Source organism: Heloderma suspectum, chromosome 3, assembly GCF_057233095.1.
Source record: "Heloderma suspectum isolate Gila_16-S chromosome 3, 16-S_ref, whole genome shotgun sequence".
NCBI classification, from domain to species: Eukaryota; Metazoa; Chordata; class Lepidosauria; order Squamata; family Helodermatidae; genus Heloderma; species Heloderma suspectum.
Genome location: NC_139460.1, coordinates 5,546,448 through 5,566,649, shown reverse-complemented (window position 1 = coordinate 5,566,649; position 20,202 = coordinate 5,546,448). Strand labels below are relative to the sequence as shown.

General features: G+C 49.3%; 1 protein-coding gene and 1 long non-coding RNA gene across 2 annotated transcripts in view; both read right to left on the bottom strand.

Annotated features, from left to right (window-relative positions):
* Nucleotides 1-1,112: 1,112 nt before the first annotated feature.
* On the bottom strand, nt 1,113-2,380 carry LOC146349279 (uncharacterized). Its single transcript, XR_014788927.1, has 2 exons — nt 1,615-2,380; nt 1,113-1,527 (listed from the first exon to the last, which is right to left on the bottom strand). It is a non-coding gene; the product is annotated as an uncharacterized LOC146349279 (long non-coding RNA).
* Nucleotides 2,381-10,881: 8,501 nt separating this feature from the next.
* The window catches only part of P4HA3 (prolyl 4-hydroxylase subunit alpha 3), a 32,140-nt gene continuing 22,819 nt past the window's right edge, over nt 10,882-20,202 (bottom strand). The window contains exons 10-13 of the mRNA XM_084841584.1: nt 19,710-19,772; nt 19,170-19,238; nt 15,097-15,193; nt 10,882-13,626 (exon numbers count right to left, since the gene is read on the bottom strand). Of these exons, the coding sequence (XP_084697710.1) occupies nt 13,556-13,626; nt 15,097-15,193; nt 19,170-19,238; nt 19,710-19,772 (300 nt within the window). The 3' untranslated portion in view covers nt 10,882-13,555. The remainder of the gene's footprint in view (nt 13,627-15,096; nt 15,194-19,169; nt 19,239-19,709; nt 19,773-20,202) is intronic.

The window sequence follows — 20,202 nt, the reverse complement described above, 5'->3', positions numbered from 1 at the left end:
GAGGGAGAAACTCTCTGGACGGAGAATCTAATTTAGGCATGGTTGCTCAGTTTAAAGCCATTCCTTCCCTGGTTTCCAGGCCCCAGGGAGGACAGTTGCTGTTTATGTGCCCTTTAGCCGTGGCAGGCAGACTTGCGTTCTCCCGTTAAATTTGGCATCCCCTCGAATCAAAGCACTGTTTCCGTCTTGGTCAGTTCGCGACCGCCTAGGGGAAATGTGGTGGAACCCGGTGATGTGGGGTGCTTGTGTGTTGTGCTGTAGCACTGCACGGCCTACCAAGTCTTGAGATTTAGGACAACTGCCCCTTGAAGTGGTTTTCCAATAACCGATGGGTGAAAAATACCTCTGTGTTGGAATTTGGTGGCTGCTGCTCTTTGAGGTAGTGGATAGAGGCTGTGTAAGAGTCTCAGTGGCTTTTGCGGGGTGGTTGCAGGCAAATCCTTCTCCGGCCTGCCTTGTGAAAACCCTCTCGGGAGGAGAAGGAGCACAAGGTGGAGCAGCGGTGATGCATGGCAGTGGCCAGGTCCCCTGGGATGTTCACTTGCAAATGCAAATAAAATAAAAATAAATAAATGCCCTGGCTGTTTCGGTGGGGTGTTTGCAAGAAAAACATCCCAACGGGCGGGGTGCTTTCGGAGCCGCAAAAGTAAAACCCTTTGCCAGTGTACTTTGGGTGGTGGGTGGAACGCCATGGCCGTTTCTCATGCTTCAGGGGGATTCCAACTCCTTTCTCTCTGTAGCTGTGATTTAGAATCATTCCTGTATATCAGGGATGGGTGGCTGGTGGCCCTCCAGATGTTTAGGTCTGCAACTCCCATGATCCCTCACCATTAGCTGTGCTGGCTAGGGCTGATGGGAATGGTAGGCCAGAACATCTGGAGGACCCATGTGTCGCCCACCCCTGCTGTAGAGAAAGAAGCAGGGGAGGCATGTTGAAGTTAGAGCAATCTGTGCATGCTTTTCACCATAGGTTTTCTGGCCAGGAATCTGAATATTTGTTCACAGCCCTTTCCTGCAAAATCCCTTCGGGTGGAGGGGTTACCTCTGTTAGGACCAGCCCTTGCGCCTGGCCCAACAGCCTTCTACCTTCTGTGCCGTTTTGGCTGCCAGTGCCTCTGCAGCTAGGAAGGAAGCCCCCATAGTTCTGTGGCCGCCTTCCATGCCACAGGCTCCAGAGGGGACACCCCTACCTCGGATCTCCCGCGGTTGCTGCCGCCTCTCCTATGTCACCTGGGGTGTGCAGCAGGACAAGAGTGCCTGTTCCAATAGGACTTCCAGCCCCACATGCCAGCGCCTTTCTCTTTCCGTTGCGGCTGCTGGCAGTGGCATCGAGATGCTCCCTGGCCCTGAGGCGGCGAGATGCTCTCTTGTTAAGGGGGAGCTTCCCAAAATTAAGGGCCCCTCCAGTAGTGGAACAGGTCAGAGATGACCGGGGGCGGCCTTGTTTTGAGGGGAGATCAGCCCTCACTTTAAGTTCTCCCTTCCTACCGTGCGCTCCTTCACTTGCTTCAATCAGCTGCCCCCAACCTTATTGCTGTCCAGATGTGTTGGACTACAACTCCCATTGCCCCAGTCAGCAATGCTGGCTGGGGGCAATGGGAGTTGTAGTCCAACACATCTGGACAGCATGAAGTTGGAGAAGATTGGCATTAGATGTTTAGGCTGTTTGTGCTTCCGTGAGTCATGGAGATCGATTTCCCTGTTCTTCAGGCTTCTGCTGGCCGGACTGACTGAGGTGCCCTGGACTCAAGGGTCTTGGAAAGAGTGGGGGGGGCAGGGGCATCGGGGTGTGAAATGTCCATTTTTGCAGATCTTCGTTGGATGATTTTCTTTAAACTGAGTTCAGTTTTTCTGATTTGAAAATGAACGCTTCCCGTTTTCTACCTCCTCCCCCCAGTTAGGTCTCTGTGTGTATATATGTAGTGAAGCTGGCTTGAAACTTCTGCGGCCCCCCCACCCCCACCCCTTGGGCACTGCTGGGATTCGGTAGCACGGCGGACAGTCAGAGAGCGCCAGCAGCAGGCGGCAGCGGAGGCCCCCGTCCCCGTTCATTAGGCCCTTGGTCTTGTGGCGACCTGCTGTGTTTGGGGCCTGGACAGCTCACCTTGGCTTCCCCCTCGCTGCCCCCAAGCCGATCCCCGGCATAATTTCCTTCCTCCCCCCCCTGCTCCAGAAGCCTTTCCTCTCGCTGGTCCCACAAAGAGCAGAGGCTCCACTTTAGTCACGGCCCATTAATAACACATCCCACGTCCTGTTTCCCACATCCTGTGCTGTTGGCTTCTGGGGGCAGGGTGGGGGGTGTAGGGATTTATTTTGTTCCGTTATGCCCTGCTGCTGATGACAACCCTTGTTTTATGAGAATAAATATTTCTCTACCTGCTGCATGGCGTGGCTGTCCTTTATGGGAGTGTTCCGCCTGGGCGGTGCTGGACGGGTGGAGGCGGTGGGTGTGAAAGGCATCTGGCACTCCTGGCCTACGAGGTGTTAATGCTGGCAAGATGAAGGGCCAATCGCAACCACAGCTTTGCCCCAGGAACCCAAATTTTTCCCTGGGTGGGATGCAGATTGCAGCCGTGGGGTGGAGGGATTTGGTTTGCACAGCCCAGAGATTCGGCTGTGCAAACCGAAGTCTGGCTCCAAGCCAATAAACAGAATTGGGAAATCTGGTAGAAAGAGGGATATCTTTTAGATAAGGAGCAGCACTCCTCATAGGACTAGCCCATTCTTTCCCAACCCAGCACAGTCCAAATTGCAACTCCCATCATCCCCATGACAAAAATTAGAAAAACTGAGAGGAAAGACGCTTTATGCACAAAACATCAAAAAGGAGAAGAATCCCAAAGTGCCTCTGAGTATGGGCTGTAATAATAATTTACTTATTATGCAGATCTCTAAAATACTCGTGGACTAGAAACATGTTTATTATGCAGATGTCTAAAATGCTCAATGTGTTTCAAGACTAGGCCTCTTCCTCAGGAGCAATTGAACTGCTTAAAATATATTAAAAAATATATATTTTTCTTGTATAGTGAAATTTGCATATACAATTCTTTAAACTTGGCTCTCAACCACTCACTCCCCATTATTATCGGAGCATGGTTTTATCAAGTGTATGTGTTGTAAAGGAAAATAGCTCTGAATAGTGTGGTCGAGAACCAATTTTTAGCGAACTGCTTTGGGAGCTTCATTTCAAAAGAAGTGGGCGGCCTGGGGCTGTGTATGTGGGTCGGCGTTCAAGAGAAGAGCCCCAAACAGTTCGGTTGGGGCAGCGCAACCCCGCTTTCAAATCCTGGGCCGTGCTAGAGGGAGAAGAACGGAGGGAAGCCGCTCTATACCCGTTGGACTTCTTCGTCCATCTGGCTGTGGTATCTCCTCCCAATGCAGCAGCTCTGCAAGGTCTCTGGCAGCGAAGGGGCTTTTCCCAACCCCTGCTCCATTATCCTTTTTCGCTGGAGATGCTGCCGGGGACCGACCTGCAGGCAAAGCAGGCACTGAGATTTCCCTTGCCTCATTTTAGGCCCATAGCTCATCCCCCTACTGTCCTGGGCTGTCTTACCCCTGAGCAGTTAGACCTGGAATGGTCTGTGACACAGGTGGGGTGGGAGGCCTGATTTCAGCAGCTCTGAACTTGTGCAGGAACACTGGACGGCACTGTGCGCTTGTCCCTTGCTGTCCAATACGGACAGGCTCCTGTGCCCTGCTGATGGGGTTCCTCCTGCTATGATGTTTCGTTCCAAGCTGCCAACTGCATTCGAGACCCTTCCTCTTTCCTTTATAGTCCAGACCCTTTGGCTTTTCTAGTAAACCGAAGAGCAGCTTGATTGAGTGGATCGATGTGCTTTTACCGTAAGCATTTTAATTTATTGCACACCACACCAATATCTTCCAGGGTCGAGCAGTTTATAAATTCTATAATAAATAAAATGTAATCCATGCTTTCCAAGACTCACAGAGTATCTTTGCAACAATCCTGTGCAGTCGCTTAAACCAGCCTTTCCCAACTGGGCTACCTCCATGTGTTGAACTACGCTGGGTGGGGGTGATGGGGGTTGTAGTCCCAATACATCTGGAGGGTGCCAGGTTGGGAAAGGCCAGTTTGAACAGAGATTGGATTAGGGGGCCAGAACCAGAGCGAGCCACAACTCCGTCATCGCAACTGAGCGATTTCCATGGGCATGTTTGGGCAACCCAGTGGGGTGGGAGCGGCTGTTTTCACAGTGTTTACTGAGCCCCACAGGGAAAACTGCAGGTTTCTTGTCAGGTTAAATCAGATTTAACATTTTCTGCCAAAGGCTTCATGTGTTAGAAGTAATTGTTTTTGACAGGTTGATACTTTGGGTTAACCACAAGTACTTACTGGAATTAAAAACTTGCCTGGAACTGCCAGTCTTGCAAAACAGATTCTGTTTGCTTCTAGTCAAGAGGCACAGTTTCCAGCTTACTCTAACATAACAAGATTGCCCTCTTTCTTTCTTTCTTTCTTTCTTTCTTTCTTTCTTTCTTTCTTTCTTTCTCCCCCCACCCTCCCCTTTCTCTCTCCTTCCCCTACCAAAAGAGACCACTTGGTGGCAGTAGCTGCTAGCATCTTGGATTTAGTTAAACGTTTTCCTGCATTTTTTATCCTTTTTTAAAATCCATTTTTATCCATTTTTTTAATCCCATAGGTTGGTAGCTGTGCTTCTCAAGCATATTTTCTGGGTGAGCATTAACCAAAGGATATCTCCAATAATTCCTTCCATTGTCTCTTGGCCTTAAGAAAATATTTTTGTTATATGGAGATCTGTACTCTTCCCTGCATACTGTGGAAATCCTATTACAAAATATCTATCATTTGTATTGCACGTGACCATCCAGATATTGTTAGACTACAACTCCCATCAGCCCTAGCCAGCATAGCCAATGATGAGGGATGATTGGAGTTGCAGACCAACAACATCGGGCGAGGGGGACGTTCCCCATCCCTGCCTTAAGACCTGGTCTCTATCTGCAGCAGAAGGAGGGGGTGGAGCCCTGAGGAGGTGGAGCAGACTGTACCACTTCAGGTTCCAGTTGATGGAGCATGCTTTCCAATGCTCCGCTGTGTGAACCCTCCCCTGCAAGTAGAAAATAGTACCCCGTCAACCTTTTCTCCTGGATGAGCTAGCTTTTTAATTGTAGGGAATTTTCATCTGGTGCTTGCTTATCACAAAGGAGCATTCAGAAATGTGATCCCCTGTCTGAAGTCTTGTTGGCATATCTGTCTACAGAGATGGGCACAAGATGGGCAAACGACAGACTTACAGAATTTCCTTCATATTTTTGTGGAACCTCGACATCCACTATCCAGTCAGATGCAAAATGGTGGCTCAGGGGTGGAGCAAATGCCCATATCTGCACCCAGGAGTCATACATTGGAATGACCTGCACATGTTATTTCAACTCTTCATCTGAGTTACTACAGGTTAGGGATTCGAAGGGTGTTTCCAGACGGAGGGCTCTGGAGTGCTAACAATCAAAGGGAATTGTGCAGCTATTCCTTTCTTCTTCTTGGGGTGTGTGTGTGTCTGTGTAAAGAAAAAACATGGAAGAAGTAGAGGAGAAACATGGGTTACAAACTGAAGATGATGCTGGTTGGCTTCCCCCACAATATTCTGTAAACAAGACAGGGCAATTGCAGAATAAAAGCCTTGTCTGGAAGTTGTTGTTCAGTCGTTCAGTCGTGTCCGACTCTTCGTGACCCCATGGACCACAGCACGCCAGGCCTTCCTGTCCTCCGCTCTCTCCCGGAGTGTGCTCAAGTTCATATTCATTGCATTGGTGATGCTATGTAGCCATCTCATCCTCTGCCGCCCCCTTCTCCTGTTGCCTTCAGTCTTTCCCAGCATCAGGGTCTTTTCCAGGGAGTTTTCTCTTCGCATTAGGTGGTCAAAATATTTGAGCTTCAGCTTCAGTATCTGTCCTTCCAATGAGCACTCAGGGTTGATTTCCTTTAGGATGGACTGATTTGACCTCCTTGCAGTCCAGGGGACTCACAAGAGTCTTCTCCAGCACCACAGTTGGAAAGCATCAATTCTTCGGCGCTTAGCCTTCCTTATAGTCCAGCTCTCACAGCCATACGTTGCTACTGGGAAAACCATAGCTTTGACTATATGGACCTTTGTCGGCAAGGTGACATCTCCGCTTCTTACTATGCTGTCTAGGTTTGCCATAGCTTTCCTCCCAAGGAGCAAGCGTCTTTTCATTTCATGGCTACAGTCACTGTCTGCGGTGATCTTGGAGCCCAAGAAAGTAAAATCTGTCACTGCTTCCATTTCTTCCCCTTCCATATGTCAGGAAGTGATGGGGCCAGATGCCATGATCTTCGTTTTTTTAATGTTGAGTTTCAAACCAGCTTTTGCACTCTCCTCTTTCACCCTCAACAAGAGGCTCTTTAGATTCTCTTCGCTTTCTGCCATTAGGGTGGTATTGTCTGCGTATCTGAGGTTGTTGATAATTCCCCCAGCAATCTTAATTCCGACTTGTGATTCATCCAACCTGGCATTTCTCATGATGCATATAAGTTAAATAAGCAGGGTGACAATATGCAGCCTTGTCGCACTCCTTTCCCAATTTTGAACCAATCAGTTAATCATAGAATCATAGAATAATAGGGTTGGAAGGGGCCTACAAGGCCATCGAGTAAAACCCCCTGCTCAATGCAGGAATCCAAGTCAGAGCATCCCTGACAAATGGCTGTCCAGCCTCGTCTTGAAGGCCTCTAGTGTGGGAGAGCCCACCACCTCCCCAGGTAATTGGTTCCATTGTCGTATTGCTCTTACAGTCAGGAAGTTTTTCCTGATGTTCAGCCGGAATCTGGCTTCCTGTAACTTGAGCCCATTATTCCGTGTCCTGTACTCTGGCATGATCAAGAAGAGATCCTGGCCTTCTTCTCTGTGACAACCTTTCAAGTACTTGAAGAGTGCTATCATATCTCCCCTCAGTCTCCTCTTCTCAAGGCTAAACATGCCCAGTTCTTTCAGTCTCTCTTCATAGGGCTTTGTTTCCAGTCCCCTGATCATCTTTGTTGCCCTCCTCTGAACCCTCTGCAGTTTGTCTGCATCCTTCTTAAAGTGTGGTGCCCAGAACTGGACACAGTACTCCAGATGAGGCCTAACCAGTGCTGAGTAGAGGGGAACTAGTACTTCCCGGGATTTGGAAGCGATGCTTCTATGAATGCAGCCCAAAAGAGCATTTGCCTTTTTTGCAGCCACATCACATTGTTGGCTCATCTTCAGCTTGTGATCGACAACAATTCCAAGATCCTTCTCGCTTGTAGTGTGGTTGAGCCATGTATCCCCCATCTTGTAACTGTGCATTTGGTTTCTTTTTCCTAGGTGCAGAACTTGGCATTTATCCCTATTAAATGTCATTCTGTTGTTTTCTGCCCAGCGCTCCAGTCTATCCAGATCACTTTGAATTCTGTTTCTGTCTTCCAGGGTATTAGCTATCCCGCCCAATTTTGTGTCATCTGCAAATTTGATCAGCATTCCCTGCACCTCCTCCTCCAAGTCATTCATAAAAATGTGGAAGAGCACTGGGCCCAGGACTGAGCCCTGCGGTACCCCACTCATTCCCTCTCCCCAGTTTGAGAAGGTCCCATTGATAAGCACTCTTTGAGTCCGATTCTGTAGCCAACTGTGGATCCACCGGATCGTTGTTTCATCTAGCCCACTTCGAGCTAGTTTGCTCATCAGGATATCATGGGGCACTTTGTCAAAAGCTTTGCTGAAGTCGAGGTATATGATGTCTACAGCATTCCCACAGTCCACAAGGGAGGTTACTTGATCAAAAAAGTCTAGTTGTTCCATGTCTAGTTCTTACTGTTGCTTCTTGACCCTCGTACAGGTTTCTCAGGAGACAGGTCAGGTAAGCTGCACAAAGTTCCAAACAAAGGCAACTTTGGTTATTAATGCTCCCATTTTACAGATGTGGAACACTGAGGCTGGGAAAGAAGCAATTAGCACATATATATTTAGTTTTATTGGCTAATATTAAGCATTTGGGAGTCTGAAATCTTCACCCGTCAACTTCAAACCACCCAGACATCTTGCTCAATGTTTTTCCTGCTTATGTTCTAGGTGACAGAAGCAGTGGTGAAGTATTTGGCAGAGAAAGCTCCGTTCCCCTTGGCCTGTGTCTTGTATGTGATCGGGGCAGGGCCTGGTTTAAAGAGATGGGCCTGTCTTTCTCCATCACGTCCATGTCGGCCCTTAGCTGCTGCCTTTCCTGCTCTGTCAATGTTGTTGCTGAGGGACTGGCCTTCTTCTACCTGACCTCCTCCACCCCATTTGTCCTTCTACCTGCAGCTGCTGGAATAAGAGATCTTGTGTGTCTTGTGATGTGAAACCCTTTGGGGGAATTTTCATGCTTCTCCCAACAGAATCCCTGTAAGGATGGGAAAGCAGCCAAACCACCCTTGGAGCAGAAGCTGGAATGGACGGGAGATATCAGGCTGGAACGTCCCTGTTTCCAGATCTCCCCCTTTCTCAGACACACGTGCCGCTCCTTCGCTCTGAGGTTTGCCTTTCCTAGACAGGGGCCTCTTTTTTAGCCAGCTTCTGAAAGGCGATTTTGTTGCGAGGCAGGTCTGTCGAAGCACCAATGGCTGGGCTGCTGGAGAATCCCCCTCCTTGGCTAATCCGGAGGCAGAATTTCTGAAATGATTTTGTTTTGGCACTAACCTTCGTTGAATACTGTTTTGTATTATTTGTGCCATGAAGTCCTGGCGCTCAGGCCAAACTCGAGCCTCTCCCTTCTGGGCCAAAAGCGTTTCCTTCTCTGCCATCTGAGAGCTTTGCAGCCAAGCAAATGGGGTCCTAACCCACAGGCAGCGAAAAGTGGCCCCCGAGTCCTGATGCACTTGCTCTTGCTTGGTCTTCAGGCCACTCCAAGGCAGCTTCTTCCAAGAGCCGGTTAGGCTTCTTGCAGTGTCACCCATGTGGAACCGGCGAGGCAGTGGCTGCGGCCAGAGTCTGACCTGGGGCACCATCGCTTACAGCCACCGCGCCCTCCCCACGACGTGCATGAATGCAGCAGCTGAAAATGAACGGGCAACTCCAACAGCACCTCCATGTTCGGGGGGTGAGGGGGATCCCATGGGCCAGGGCTGGAGCACGTGCTGTGTTCACGCCCTGGTCTGCCCAGTTTTGAAAGGATCAGGTGGCAGGAGTTGGGAAAACCGCTCTCCACCAAAGACCTTGGAGAGCTCCTACCATCAGAGCAGGCCAAGGGTGGCCTTTTTTTGCTGCCAAGGGCCATATTCCCTTGTGGGTAATCTGGGGGCGGGGGCAGGTTGGCAGCGAGCCCAGCCAGAGCCCAAAGTGCGTGGGTCACCACTTTTCTCTCTCTGCCAGCACCCTTTCTTCTTCCCTCCCACCAAGTGGCTCAGTGGAGGCTGGGGGCTCCGATGTCAGTGGGGCGGTGATTTTGCTCTTGGTTGCAGTCAGAACTCTAAAGGGGCTCTCCAAGGTGCAGAGCTACCTTGCACAGTTCCATTAGAGATCTGGCTGAAACCCAGAGGGGATTCACTGCCCCACTGACACGGGAGCCGCCACCCTCCCCTGAGCGGGACGCATTGCTCTTGCCAGAGGTCTGAACTGCTCACATGCAGAGGGCTTTTGAACGGAGGCTGGGGGCTACTTATGGCCTGGGGGGGCAGGGGTGTTGAATTCCGCTCCAGAGAAACATCCCAGTGGTGGGTGGGGCTCAAGGCAAAAGGGGCAGGGCTAGAAATGACAAACATACCAGCCTATTTCCACCTAACGCTCTTCCTGCCAGGGCCCAAGCCATGGCAGAGGCATCTCAGCCCTTTTGAATGGGGGTGGGGAGGGGAAGCTGTACATAAGCTGGGAAGCCGCCCAACGATTGGTGGTTGGGAGGAAGGGGTGGGGCTGGGCAAAGGGGGCATGGCCAGTTGGGGAACCCAGGTGTGCTGGATTTGGCCTGGGTTTAGACAATCCTGGCCTCGAGTGACAAAATAGTCTGACCTGGTACGAGGCAGCTCTGAGGCTCCTAAACAACAGATGCTTGATCAGAGACTGTATGCCTCTGAATACCAGGTGCTGCGGATGATTAGCAAGCTTGTGGGCTCCCTGAAGGCATCTGGAAACTCTAGGCTGATCTAGTGTTGGGCTAAATCAGCCTTCACCCACCTGGTGCCTTCTTGCTGTGGTGCACTACAACTCCCAGCATCCCCCAGCCAGCCATGCTGGGAGTTGTAGTGCACCATAGCAAGGAAGGCACCAGGTGGGTGAAGGCTGGACTAGATGGACTTCAGTTTCATCTAGCCAATCAGTTTTTAACTTTTGCTACACTTTTTGAGAGACAAGCATTGATTTGTAGTATTTATTTTACTTTCCCCCCATAAATGCCTGGGATGCATGGATAGTCAAACGTGGGTGACGCAGCTAGAGGGAGAAAGAGAGAGTCTTGTGTATAGGATGGCGTGATGGTGTTTGCTTCCTCTATCTCCCAGAAGGTTCTCTCTGAAAGGATATGCAGGGTCCATTTCTACTCGGGTTAACCACAATTTCAGTTTGTCAAATATTGACTTGATTGGCCTCGGGCCACGAAGGAGATGTGCAGACAGCAGCTCCCTGGGAAAAAGCCCCCCCCCCCCGCTCCACTAACTTGATTGCCAGCTTTTGATGGGCAGAGGCTGGGTGCCTTGAATTGCTGCAGAACAGGCAGAAATCCAGCAGGTGCTGTTCCCATCCCTGCTTCTCTAGGCTAGGAAAACTTCAGATTCATCCTTGCTGGTGTTGCAGTTGAGATCTTGGTGGGACCTCCAAATTCTGCTGCAGAATTTTATTCTTCTGCTGGGCTTGGACAGAGGAAAAAAACACTGACGTTTTGTTTGAGCAGATGTTTATTACCAGAACACCAAGGTGTAGTGCAGTCAAGAGTTGCCAGCGTGGCCCCTTGGGACTGGACCCAGAACAATAGGCAACTTTGGTATTTTTACAAACAAGTAAACAAGGCTTTAGCTTTGGTCAGTATTTGGTCAGTATTTGGTGCGGTGCTGAGTCAAGGGGCTACAAACTACCTCCAAAGGAAATTTTCAGGTTTCCAGAGACAAGGACCCTGCTAGGCATCGTGACTCATGCGCAGTAAGTTAATCAGCCACTGTCCTCTACCTGCCCAGGGCCCACACCCAGCAGGGGCCACTGGCAAGAGCCCCCTGGAGTTGCTCCTCCTCTCCTCCACTGCAACCTGCTTCTGCTTGCAACCCAGTCATGAGCAGGGCCAAAGACAAAAGGGGTGGGGTCAAAAAGCAGAAAATACCCACGTATTGTAGCCTTTAAAGCCTTAGGAGAGGCACTGCAACATTTTGGAATGGGGAAAACCTGCTCAGAAGCGGGGAAACCACCAAACAATTGGTTGTTGGGGGAACGGGGGTGTCGCCAGGGGCAGGCTGTGTGGCTGTATAAGGACATCTGGAAGGCCAGATTTTGCCCCTGGGCCTGAGGTTCCCCACCCCTGACCTAAGTGAGTGGATGACAGAGCCATAGGGAGGAGGTAGTCAGTGGAGGCTGGTGGCTCCAATGTTAGTGGGGCAGTGAATCAGCTTGGGTTTCAGCCAGAACTCCAAACCCAGAGCAGATTCAGCACCTACTGACATCAGGGCCACCAGCCTCCATTGGAGGCAGTTGTCCACAGCAAGAGTTGTGTCCTGTTCTTCCACGTCTGCCTCATGCACCTTTTTAATTACCCCATCCCTATCTTGATTGATATCAGCAGTGGGCAAATTCTGCCCAACGCCATATGTATATTGCAGCCCTCCCCATTGGCTATGCTGGCTGGGTATGATGGGAGCTGTAGTCCAACACATTTGGAGCGCTCCAAATTGGGAAACACTGCTGTGTTGTCATTCTGTGGAAGCACAGGAAAAACAAAAACACACAATTTAGCTTCAGCTTTTGTCTACAAGAATATCACGTTTCTAGCCCTTAGGATTGGTACAATGCGCTTGAAAGAATATGGGTAATAATAACTAGTAAAATCTCAGAGGGTAGGGCTTCAGTACCCTGTATAGTTCCTTGTTCTTCCCTGTATCTGTCAGAAGCAGAATAATTTAGTTTTTTTTAAAAAAAAAACTAGTAAGAATTGCTAGCTTGTTTGCTTAATTTGCATAATGAATATACAGGTTTCAGAATCCGCCTTTTCTTGGCATAGAATATGGATTACCTTGGTAAAAAAAAAAATAGTTGACTCAAAAATTAATGTCGAAAACACCATCCTGGCACGGATATGGGCACTCCACTCAATAACCTGGAAGTCTTTGATTTTCAGGGATCCCCTCTCTCTTGTATCACAGCTCACCCCATTCAGCAACACACACAGCAGCCCTCTGCATACCATTTTCAGGGGCATGGAGGGGCTGCCAAAGTCCACCTCCGCTAGCCCAATTGCACATCCCTAAATCTGGATCTAACCCATTGGCTGTGTTCACACAATATGCTAACCCACACTCCATGGTTGAGCAAGGGTTTTTTTTGTTGAACTGTGGGTTAGCATGTTGTCTGAACCAGGACATTTCCCATAGGGTGGCTTGTTAGCCATGCAATGTGGCTTGTTAACCACCCTGACCAACCCAGCAACAAGCCATGGGTTCTCAAGGTGGCTTGTTTGAGAAAAGTAAGCCACGCTGCATGGTAAACGAGCCACCCTGAGGAAAATGTCCTGGGTTCAGACAACATGCTAACCCACAGTTCAAAAAACAACCCACACTCATCCACTGAGTGTGTCCTAGCATGTTCTGCGAACCCAACCAGTGTATTACTGGCAAACTGCAACCAAAGTTATTTTGAATCGATGTATGAAATTGCACTCTTTGCATCAGCAGAAGCATTTCTGTGACACAGGCAGCACTTCTACGATGCACCTCGCCTCTGGCTGCCAAGCCCCTCCAACACACAGCCCTGCAGATCCCTGGGCTCCATGAGAGGTTTTTCTCCACTGGCAGCTCAGCCTCCTTGCTCCCCCCCAGGCCTCACTCCCCCGCTCCCGGCTCCCAGTTCCCCAACCATGTTATGCCCCCCGCTTCGTTCCTGGGTGACGCTTGTCTCCTCCAGGTGAAGCAACTCGATGCTTCCCTCGCAGCTGCTGTGCCAGTTTCATCACTTCTTTCTTTCCCCATCAGCAGAATGTTTGTGAAGATTCTGTGATATCAACATGGCCCAGGGGGTGTCACACTCTGGCAATTGCCACTTCTGCACACAGATCCCCGTGTGCCCCTCTGGAGCCATACAGGGCGGAAGAGATGCTTAGTATATCTGCTAGAATACCCAGCTGCTCCTGTCTCTCCTGCTCTGCAGACCGCTGCATTGCCTTTTCTACACCTGACAGTCCACAGACTAAATAAATGAGCGAGGAAGCCTGGCCAAGATGTGTTCTGGCTCTGGCTCAACACCCCAGGTGTCTTTCCAGGCCTGGCCAAGACGGGATGGGAGGGAGCACTTTGCAGATTCTCTTCCCCCGCCAGCTGCAACGGGCCACCTCCTTTGGTTCTTCGGTGTACATGGAGCACCCAGGCTCACTAGTCTTCTGGGTTGGTGCTGCATGGTCTTCGGAATTCCTGCCCATGTTCATGAAACCACTTGTTGGCCACTGTGGAGAGATGACAACGAAGTTGGCTAAATGAGAGAGCCACGCAAAGGCTCATTCACCCCCGCTGCATGCAAAGTGGGGGGCGCTCCTACACTCACAGCTTGCGGTACTCCTCTGCCATGCACCTGCTAAGTGCACTGCAGCCTCAGCCAGGAAAGGAATTGGCAACCCTAGAATGGAAGCACAGTCAGTTGGCAGGACCTAGCCTGGTTGTGGACCTCAGGTAATCCACACTGTTGATGTCACTGGACCGGCATCAAGGGTGGGCCTGGTCGGGCACCTGCCCAGGGCCCACACCCAGCAGGGGCCACTGGCAAGAGCCCCCTGGAGTTGCTCCTCCTCTCCTCCACTGCAACCTGCTTGTTCCCCGGCCTCTCGCTCCGGCTCAGACAACGGTGGTGGTGAGGAGGAGGAGCAGCAGATGCCGCGGCCAACTTGCTCCCTGGCTCTCTGCCCGTTGAGCAAGCCGGTGGGAGCCAGGATGAGGAACCGGATGCAGAGCAAGAGCAGCTGCTGACCATGGTGGGGAGAAGGTAAATCACTGCGGGGGGGGGGATTGAGGGGCGCCTTACTGAAGAGCCCTCAAAAACTAGGACTTGGCAACCTCTCTACGGACCTTTCCTGTCAGTTGATTTTCGCTCCAAAAATGTGCTGTGTTACTCAGTTGTTGCAGGGCATCCAGACATCATCACTGCACTGACTTAACACTCAAATCATGATATATTCTTGGGATGGGATGAGAAAGGAAATCCACCTCCCCCAAAGTCATGTTTCCATTGTGAGCTTGGGATCTGCATGGACTGAATGGTACCCACAGCGTTTTGTGTATCTTTTGCAAACTTACACTTTTAAAATAAAATAAAAGAATGCTTCCCAGCTGTATCACTCAAATAGAGCAGTCTTTAAAACTGACCTTAAAAAGTGGAAACTACTGCCCCTCCTCCCCACCACATGCACAAAATAGCCATGCTTATGCCTGGGCCTTCTCCTGGGTTGTTGTTTTTTGAAGGGAGGAAGGAAATGAAATCTTTGATGGCTGCACTGTCCCTCTTACTAAAGCAGCACTAACCCCCCCCCCATGATTTTCAAAAGAGCAGATCCATGTCTATTTCACTTTCCTGCATTTGCTCACAGAGCAATGAAATTGACCAGGATCCTCAGCACCGCCTTTTGAGGACCCTGCTCTCATGGGAACGTGATCGCTGGCTTTAGTGTGATGCAGTGGAGCCTGGTGGCTCCGATGTCAGTGGGGCAGTGAATCCACTCCGAGTTTCAGTCAGAACTCTAAAGGAGCTAGCCAAGGAACGTGCACTTTGGCTAGCTTCTTTAGAATTCTGAGTCTGGTTCTGACTGAAACCCGGAGCAGATCCACTGCCCCACTGACATTGGAGCCACCAGCCTCCACTGGTGTGACAATTGCTTCCTTTGTGCATTCAGAACGGAGACGGTTGGCCAAGGCCTCCTCCTTACCCCATTTGTCTCCCGCGAGCACGGGGCACCCAGCGTGGAGGGTGTCTTCGTCCCCCTCCCCGTTCCTGTGAAGGTTCCACCAAAAGAGAGCCGCATTCTTAGAAGGAAACAAACCAGAGACCAGGAACATTAAGATGATGTCCACAGAGAACCAGCCCACGGTGCAGGCTCTGCAGTGCAACACACACCAGGAACAGCAAAAGATCTCCCTGGAAAAGGCAGGCCACCTTCCCTCCGTGGTGACTGGAGAGTGCAGGTTGTGCAACCTCTACAGCAGCGGCGTTGAGCTCCTTCCGGCCCAAGGGCCAAATGCCATTTTGGAAAAGCTCTCGGGGGCCACGCTCCAGTGATGGGCAGGGTCAAAAATACCGGCATATTGCAGCTTGAAGCTCTTACTGACAGCGACTGAGCCTTAGGGGAGGCGTTTCTCCCTCTTAAGATGAGGGAAAAACACTACACAAAAGTTGGGAATCCAACAAATGATTGGCAGCTGGGTGGAAGAGGGCGGGGCCAGGGCCAGGGGGCATGGCCTTCTTGGAACCCTGGAGGAGGGGTTGGGACCCAGGACCTGAGGGTCTGCAGGGTCTGCCCCTTTACTCGAGAGCCTTGCCTGCGGCTCATCCCAGTGGCTCTTTGGATTCTGTCCAGAACAAAATTGCCCCAGGTGACTTAAATGGATGCAGGGTGAGTCACATTTGAGCTTGCCTTGATTTTGTTATGGGTCCACCCAGATTAAATGGTGCAGTGCATAATTGAGCCTATTCACTCTTGGGTTGGATCCAGAGCTGGGCACGTGCAACTGGGCTGGTGGAAGCGGGCTTCCCTGCCCTTTGCTTCTCCTCCCCACAGCAGCCGCTCCAGTCCTGTGAAAACAGTGGGGAAGGGGCAATTTGTCATGCCCCCAAGCCCTTGCACCTCCCAGTGTGCAGCAGACTATTCTGATGAGGCACAGGCTCCTTCCTTGGGGTGAGGACAGTCAGGGCCTTATTTGGGGCCCTCCCAGCCAGAAGACACAGCCCTACCATCGTTCTCTGGCTCAGAGGATGAGTCCCCAGCAGAACCTGGCCAACAAGATCACATTACACCAGGACTTTCCCAGCTGCACTGGCTCCAATCCATGTCTCAGCCTGATTCAAAGTGCTGGTATTAACATTCAAAGCCCTAAATGGCTTGGGGCCAGGTTATCTGAAGGACTGCTTCCTCCCATATGTACCTGCCCAGTCCATCAGATCATCCTCAGGGGTCCTTGCCCGTGAGCCCCTACCAAAGGAAGTGAGGTGGGTGGCTACCAGGAAGACGGCCTTTTCTGCTGTGGCACCCCGCCTGGGGAATGAGCTCCCTAGAGAGGTTCACCTGGCACCTACACTGTACTCCATCTGGTGCCACATGGAGACCTTTTTATTCTCCCAGTATTTTAGCATTTTCGCTTCCTAGCCTTTTAGCTCTGGTGTTTTAAATATGTACTTTAAATTTCTGCATTGCTGCTCCATTTTACTCTGGTTGTACTGTTATATTGTGGTTTTAAGCTTTCATATTTTATAGTGTTTTATGCTGCACCTTGTGGTTTTAGTTTTTGTGACCCACCCAGATTGCTTTGGCTATTGGCCGGTATAGAAGTGAAATAAATAAAATAAAAACCTTCATTTCCCCAGCCTTGCAGAAGTTTCAGGCTACAAAGTCAGACAAGGGCCCTTTAGCTGCCCAGTCAGCTCCTCCAGGAGGGACGGAGCTGACCACAGTACAGGTCTTGTCAGCCTGCATTGGCCTTTAGCTCCCTGGTGAGGCAACATCTTCCTATTGTTGCAGTCAGAGAGAGTTCCAGCCAGCAGGACCCACTGAGAGCTATCCAAAGTCCTGTTTTCTTCTTGCCTTGTTCTGACTGCCACCGGATGCTACCAGCTTCCCCTGTGAGCCCCAAGGGACCACAGAACGGGAGGCAATTCTGAGCATGCCATTTTCAAACTATGCCATTTTCAAACCATTTAAATTTGCACTGAAGTGATTGTTTTAAAATTTAGGCACTATTGTACAATTACTTTAAAAAAAATTAAAGGTAGGCTAAAAAAGTATTTTAGTACTAATTAAAAGATCGACCAAAATAATGAATACAGTGCTAAAATTGTGCCAACTGGAAACACAGCATATTCTTTTTAATCACTCTCTGAAAACTACACTAAAATATTTTTTTCATTTAAATGCTATTGCAGAACTATTTCAATTTTTTTACCCACATGCCAGATAGCCAGACCACATAACTCCCATCTTGTAACTGAACAATGTTGGCTATCTATTTGCTTCAGACTTGTTTAAAGTCCTAATGCAACATGTCTGTTGTTGTTGTTGTTGTTCAGTCGTTCAGTCGTGTCCGACTCTTCGTGACCCCATGGACCATAGCACGCCAGGTCTTCCTGTCCTCCGCTCTCTCCCGGAGTGTGCTCAAGTTCATATTCATTGCATCGGTGATGCTATCTAGCCATCTCATCCTCTGCCGTCCCCTTCTCCTTTGGCCTTCAGTCTTTCCCAGCATCAGGGTCTTTTCCAGTGAGTTTTCTCTTCACATTAGGTGGCCAAAATATTTCAGCTTCAGCTTCAGTATCTGTCCTTCCAATGAGCACTCAGGGTTGATTTCCTTTAGGATGGACTGTTCCAGGGGAATCCTAAGAGTCTTCTCCAGCACCACAGTTCGAAAGCATCAATTCTTCGGTGCTCAGCCTTCCTTATAGTCCAGCTCTCACAGCCATACATTACTACTGGGAAAACCATAGCTTTGATTAGACGGACCTTTGTCGGCAAGGTGATGTCTCTGCTTCTTATTATGCTGTCTAAGTTTGCCATAGCTTTCCTCCCAAGGAGCAAGCGTCTTTTAATTTCATGGCTACAGTCACCGTCTGCGGTGATCTTGGAGCCCAAGAAAGTAAAATCTGTCACTGCTTCCATTTCTTCCCCTTCTATATGCCAGGAAGTGATGGGGCCAGATGCCATGATCTTCGTTTTTTTAATGTTGAGTTTCAAGCCAGCTTTTGCACTCTCCTCTTTCACCCTCAACAAGAGGCTCTTGAGATCCTCTTCACTTTCTGCCATTAGGGTGGTATCATCAGTGAATCGGAGGTTGTCGATAATTCTCCCAGCAATCTTAATTCCGACCTGTGATTCATCCAACCGGGCGTTTCTCATGATGTACTCTGCATATAAGTTAAATAAGCAGGGTGACAATATGCAGCCTTATCGTACTCCTTTCCCAATTTTGAACCACTCGGTTGTTCCATGTCCGGTTCTTACTGTTGCTTCTTGACCCTCGTACAGGTTTCTCAGGAGACAGATAAGGTGGTCTGGTACTCCCATCACTTTAAGAATTTGCCACAGTTTGTTGTGATCCACACAATCAAAGGCTTTAGCATAGTCATTGAAGCAGAAATAGACATTTTTCTGGAATTCTCTTGCTTTCTCCATGATCCAGCGAACGTTGGCGATTTGATCTCTAGTTCCTCTGCCTCTTCGAAACCCCGCTTGTACTTCCGGTACTTCTCGGTTTGCATACTAGCTTGTAGGATTTTGAGCATCACCTTGCTGGCATGTGAAATGAGCGCAATTGTGCGGTAGTTTGAACACTCTTATGGCTTATGGCTTCGCTGAGTTACGCAAGCCCCTTCGCCACAACAAGGCAGTGATCCATGAAGGGGGCAACATGTCTACTTAGACGTTAACACTGTGAACATGACTGCTGTTTTAAACTGCACGCTCTTCATGCTGCTGTTTCTATTATTATTTTCCTCCACCCTCCGAATCCCATTTCCGATTGTGTCGTGTCTTTTAGATTTTAAGCCTGAGGGCAGGAATTGTCTTATTATCAATTTCTGTAGGCCTGAAGAGTGGGGTAAAAAAATCTGTAAAAAAATAAATAATCTAGTAATACTATTTGCTCTTTATGTTGTTTTATTGTCTATTTTAAGTTTTTCAAACCACTGTGTGTGTTCGTCTAAACCAAAAATGGGCAGGTATAAAGAAGGAATGAGTAAAGAAGAAGAAGAAGAAGAAGAAGAAGAAGAGCTATTTGGGGAGGGAAAACACCTCACCTTGACAGCAGGTATGCTGAGGTTTGCATAGATGAAAGCAGTATTGCCTCCAGCTTCTACCGAACTCAGCTGGATGGAAAAAAAACATAGGGCAACATCATTGGTGGCCATTGTCATAGGGCACTGTGTTTAATACTCTGCACTAAAAACAAGTATTACATTTTAAATTCTGCACCCAGGGAACCAAGAAAGGGGGAATTCTGCAAACTGCATAAATTATGCAAATATATTTCTTTTCGTTCTTTTTTTACATTCTCTAATCACTGCAAGAAAAAAATGCAGGGCAGAGCAGCTCCCCTCCCACGTGTGTTGGGATTCATGTTTGGCACACAGGGAAGTATCCAGCTGTGCTGAACGATAGCACCAGTGATGGACACCAATGTTTGCGCAATGTAACTAGCACTTGGTAGGGCAATGGGGAAAAGTGGCAATTTGCTGCTGAAATTCACAGAATGGCCTAGAATATCTCCTTCAACCATTGCTTGCAAAAGAAACAAGAACAAAATCCATCCCAGGGATGAAGGGGAAAAAACAACTCACGTAGAGCATCAGGGTGGCTATTCGGTTTCCGGATTTCATCCTGTAGAGGGGGCTTTTTCTCGACTGCATCAAAAGAACAACATTGTTTACCCATGGAGCATCTGGTGGTTGCATTATTCAACGGTGACATGATTAAGAGCCTATGTATTTATGAGTCTCAGCCAAGTCAGCTTTGGAGATCTTGCCCAATTAAGCAAGAAACTTACTGGAAACTTCCTCAAACTCCTTTCAGGTGGAGACATGATGGCATTCATAAGCATGTCCACACAACACATGTACGTTCTGTTCCAATTTTAAGAACTCTGCACTTGTTGCTGGTGTTCTGAGGAGGGTGGCAGGAAATTCTGAGGGGGACAGCAGATGAAATCAGCATCCCTGCTAATCAAAAATTGTCGGGGCCACATCCCTGTGAACCCTGCCTACACCCCTGCTCTTTGGCAGCTCCTACTACTGCGTGTGCTGCAGCTGCTCCCTCCAGTGGCTCCACGCTGAC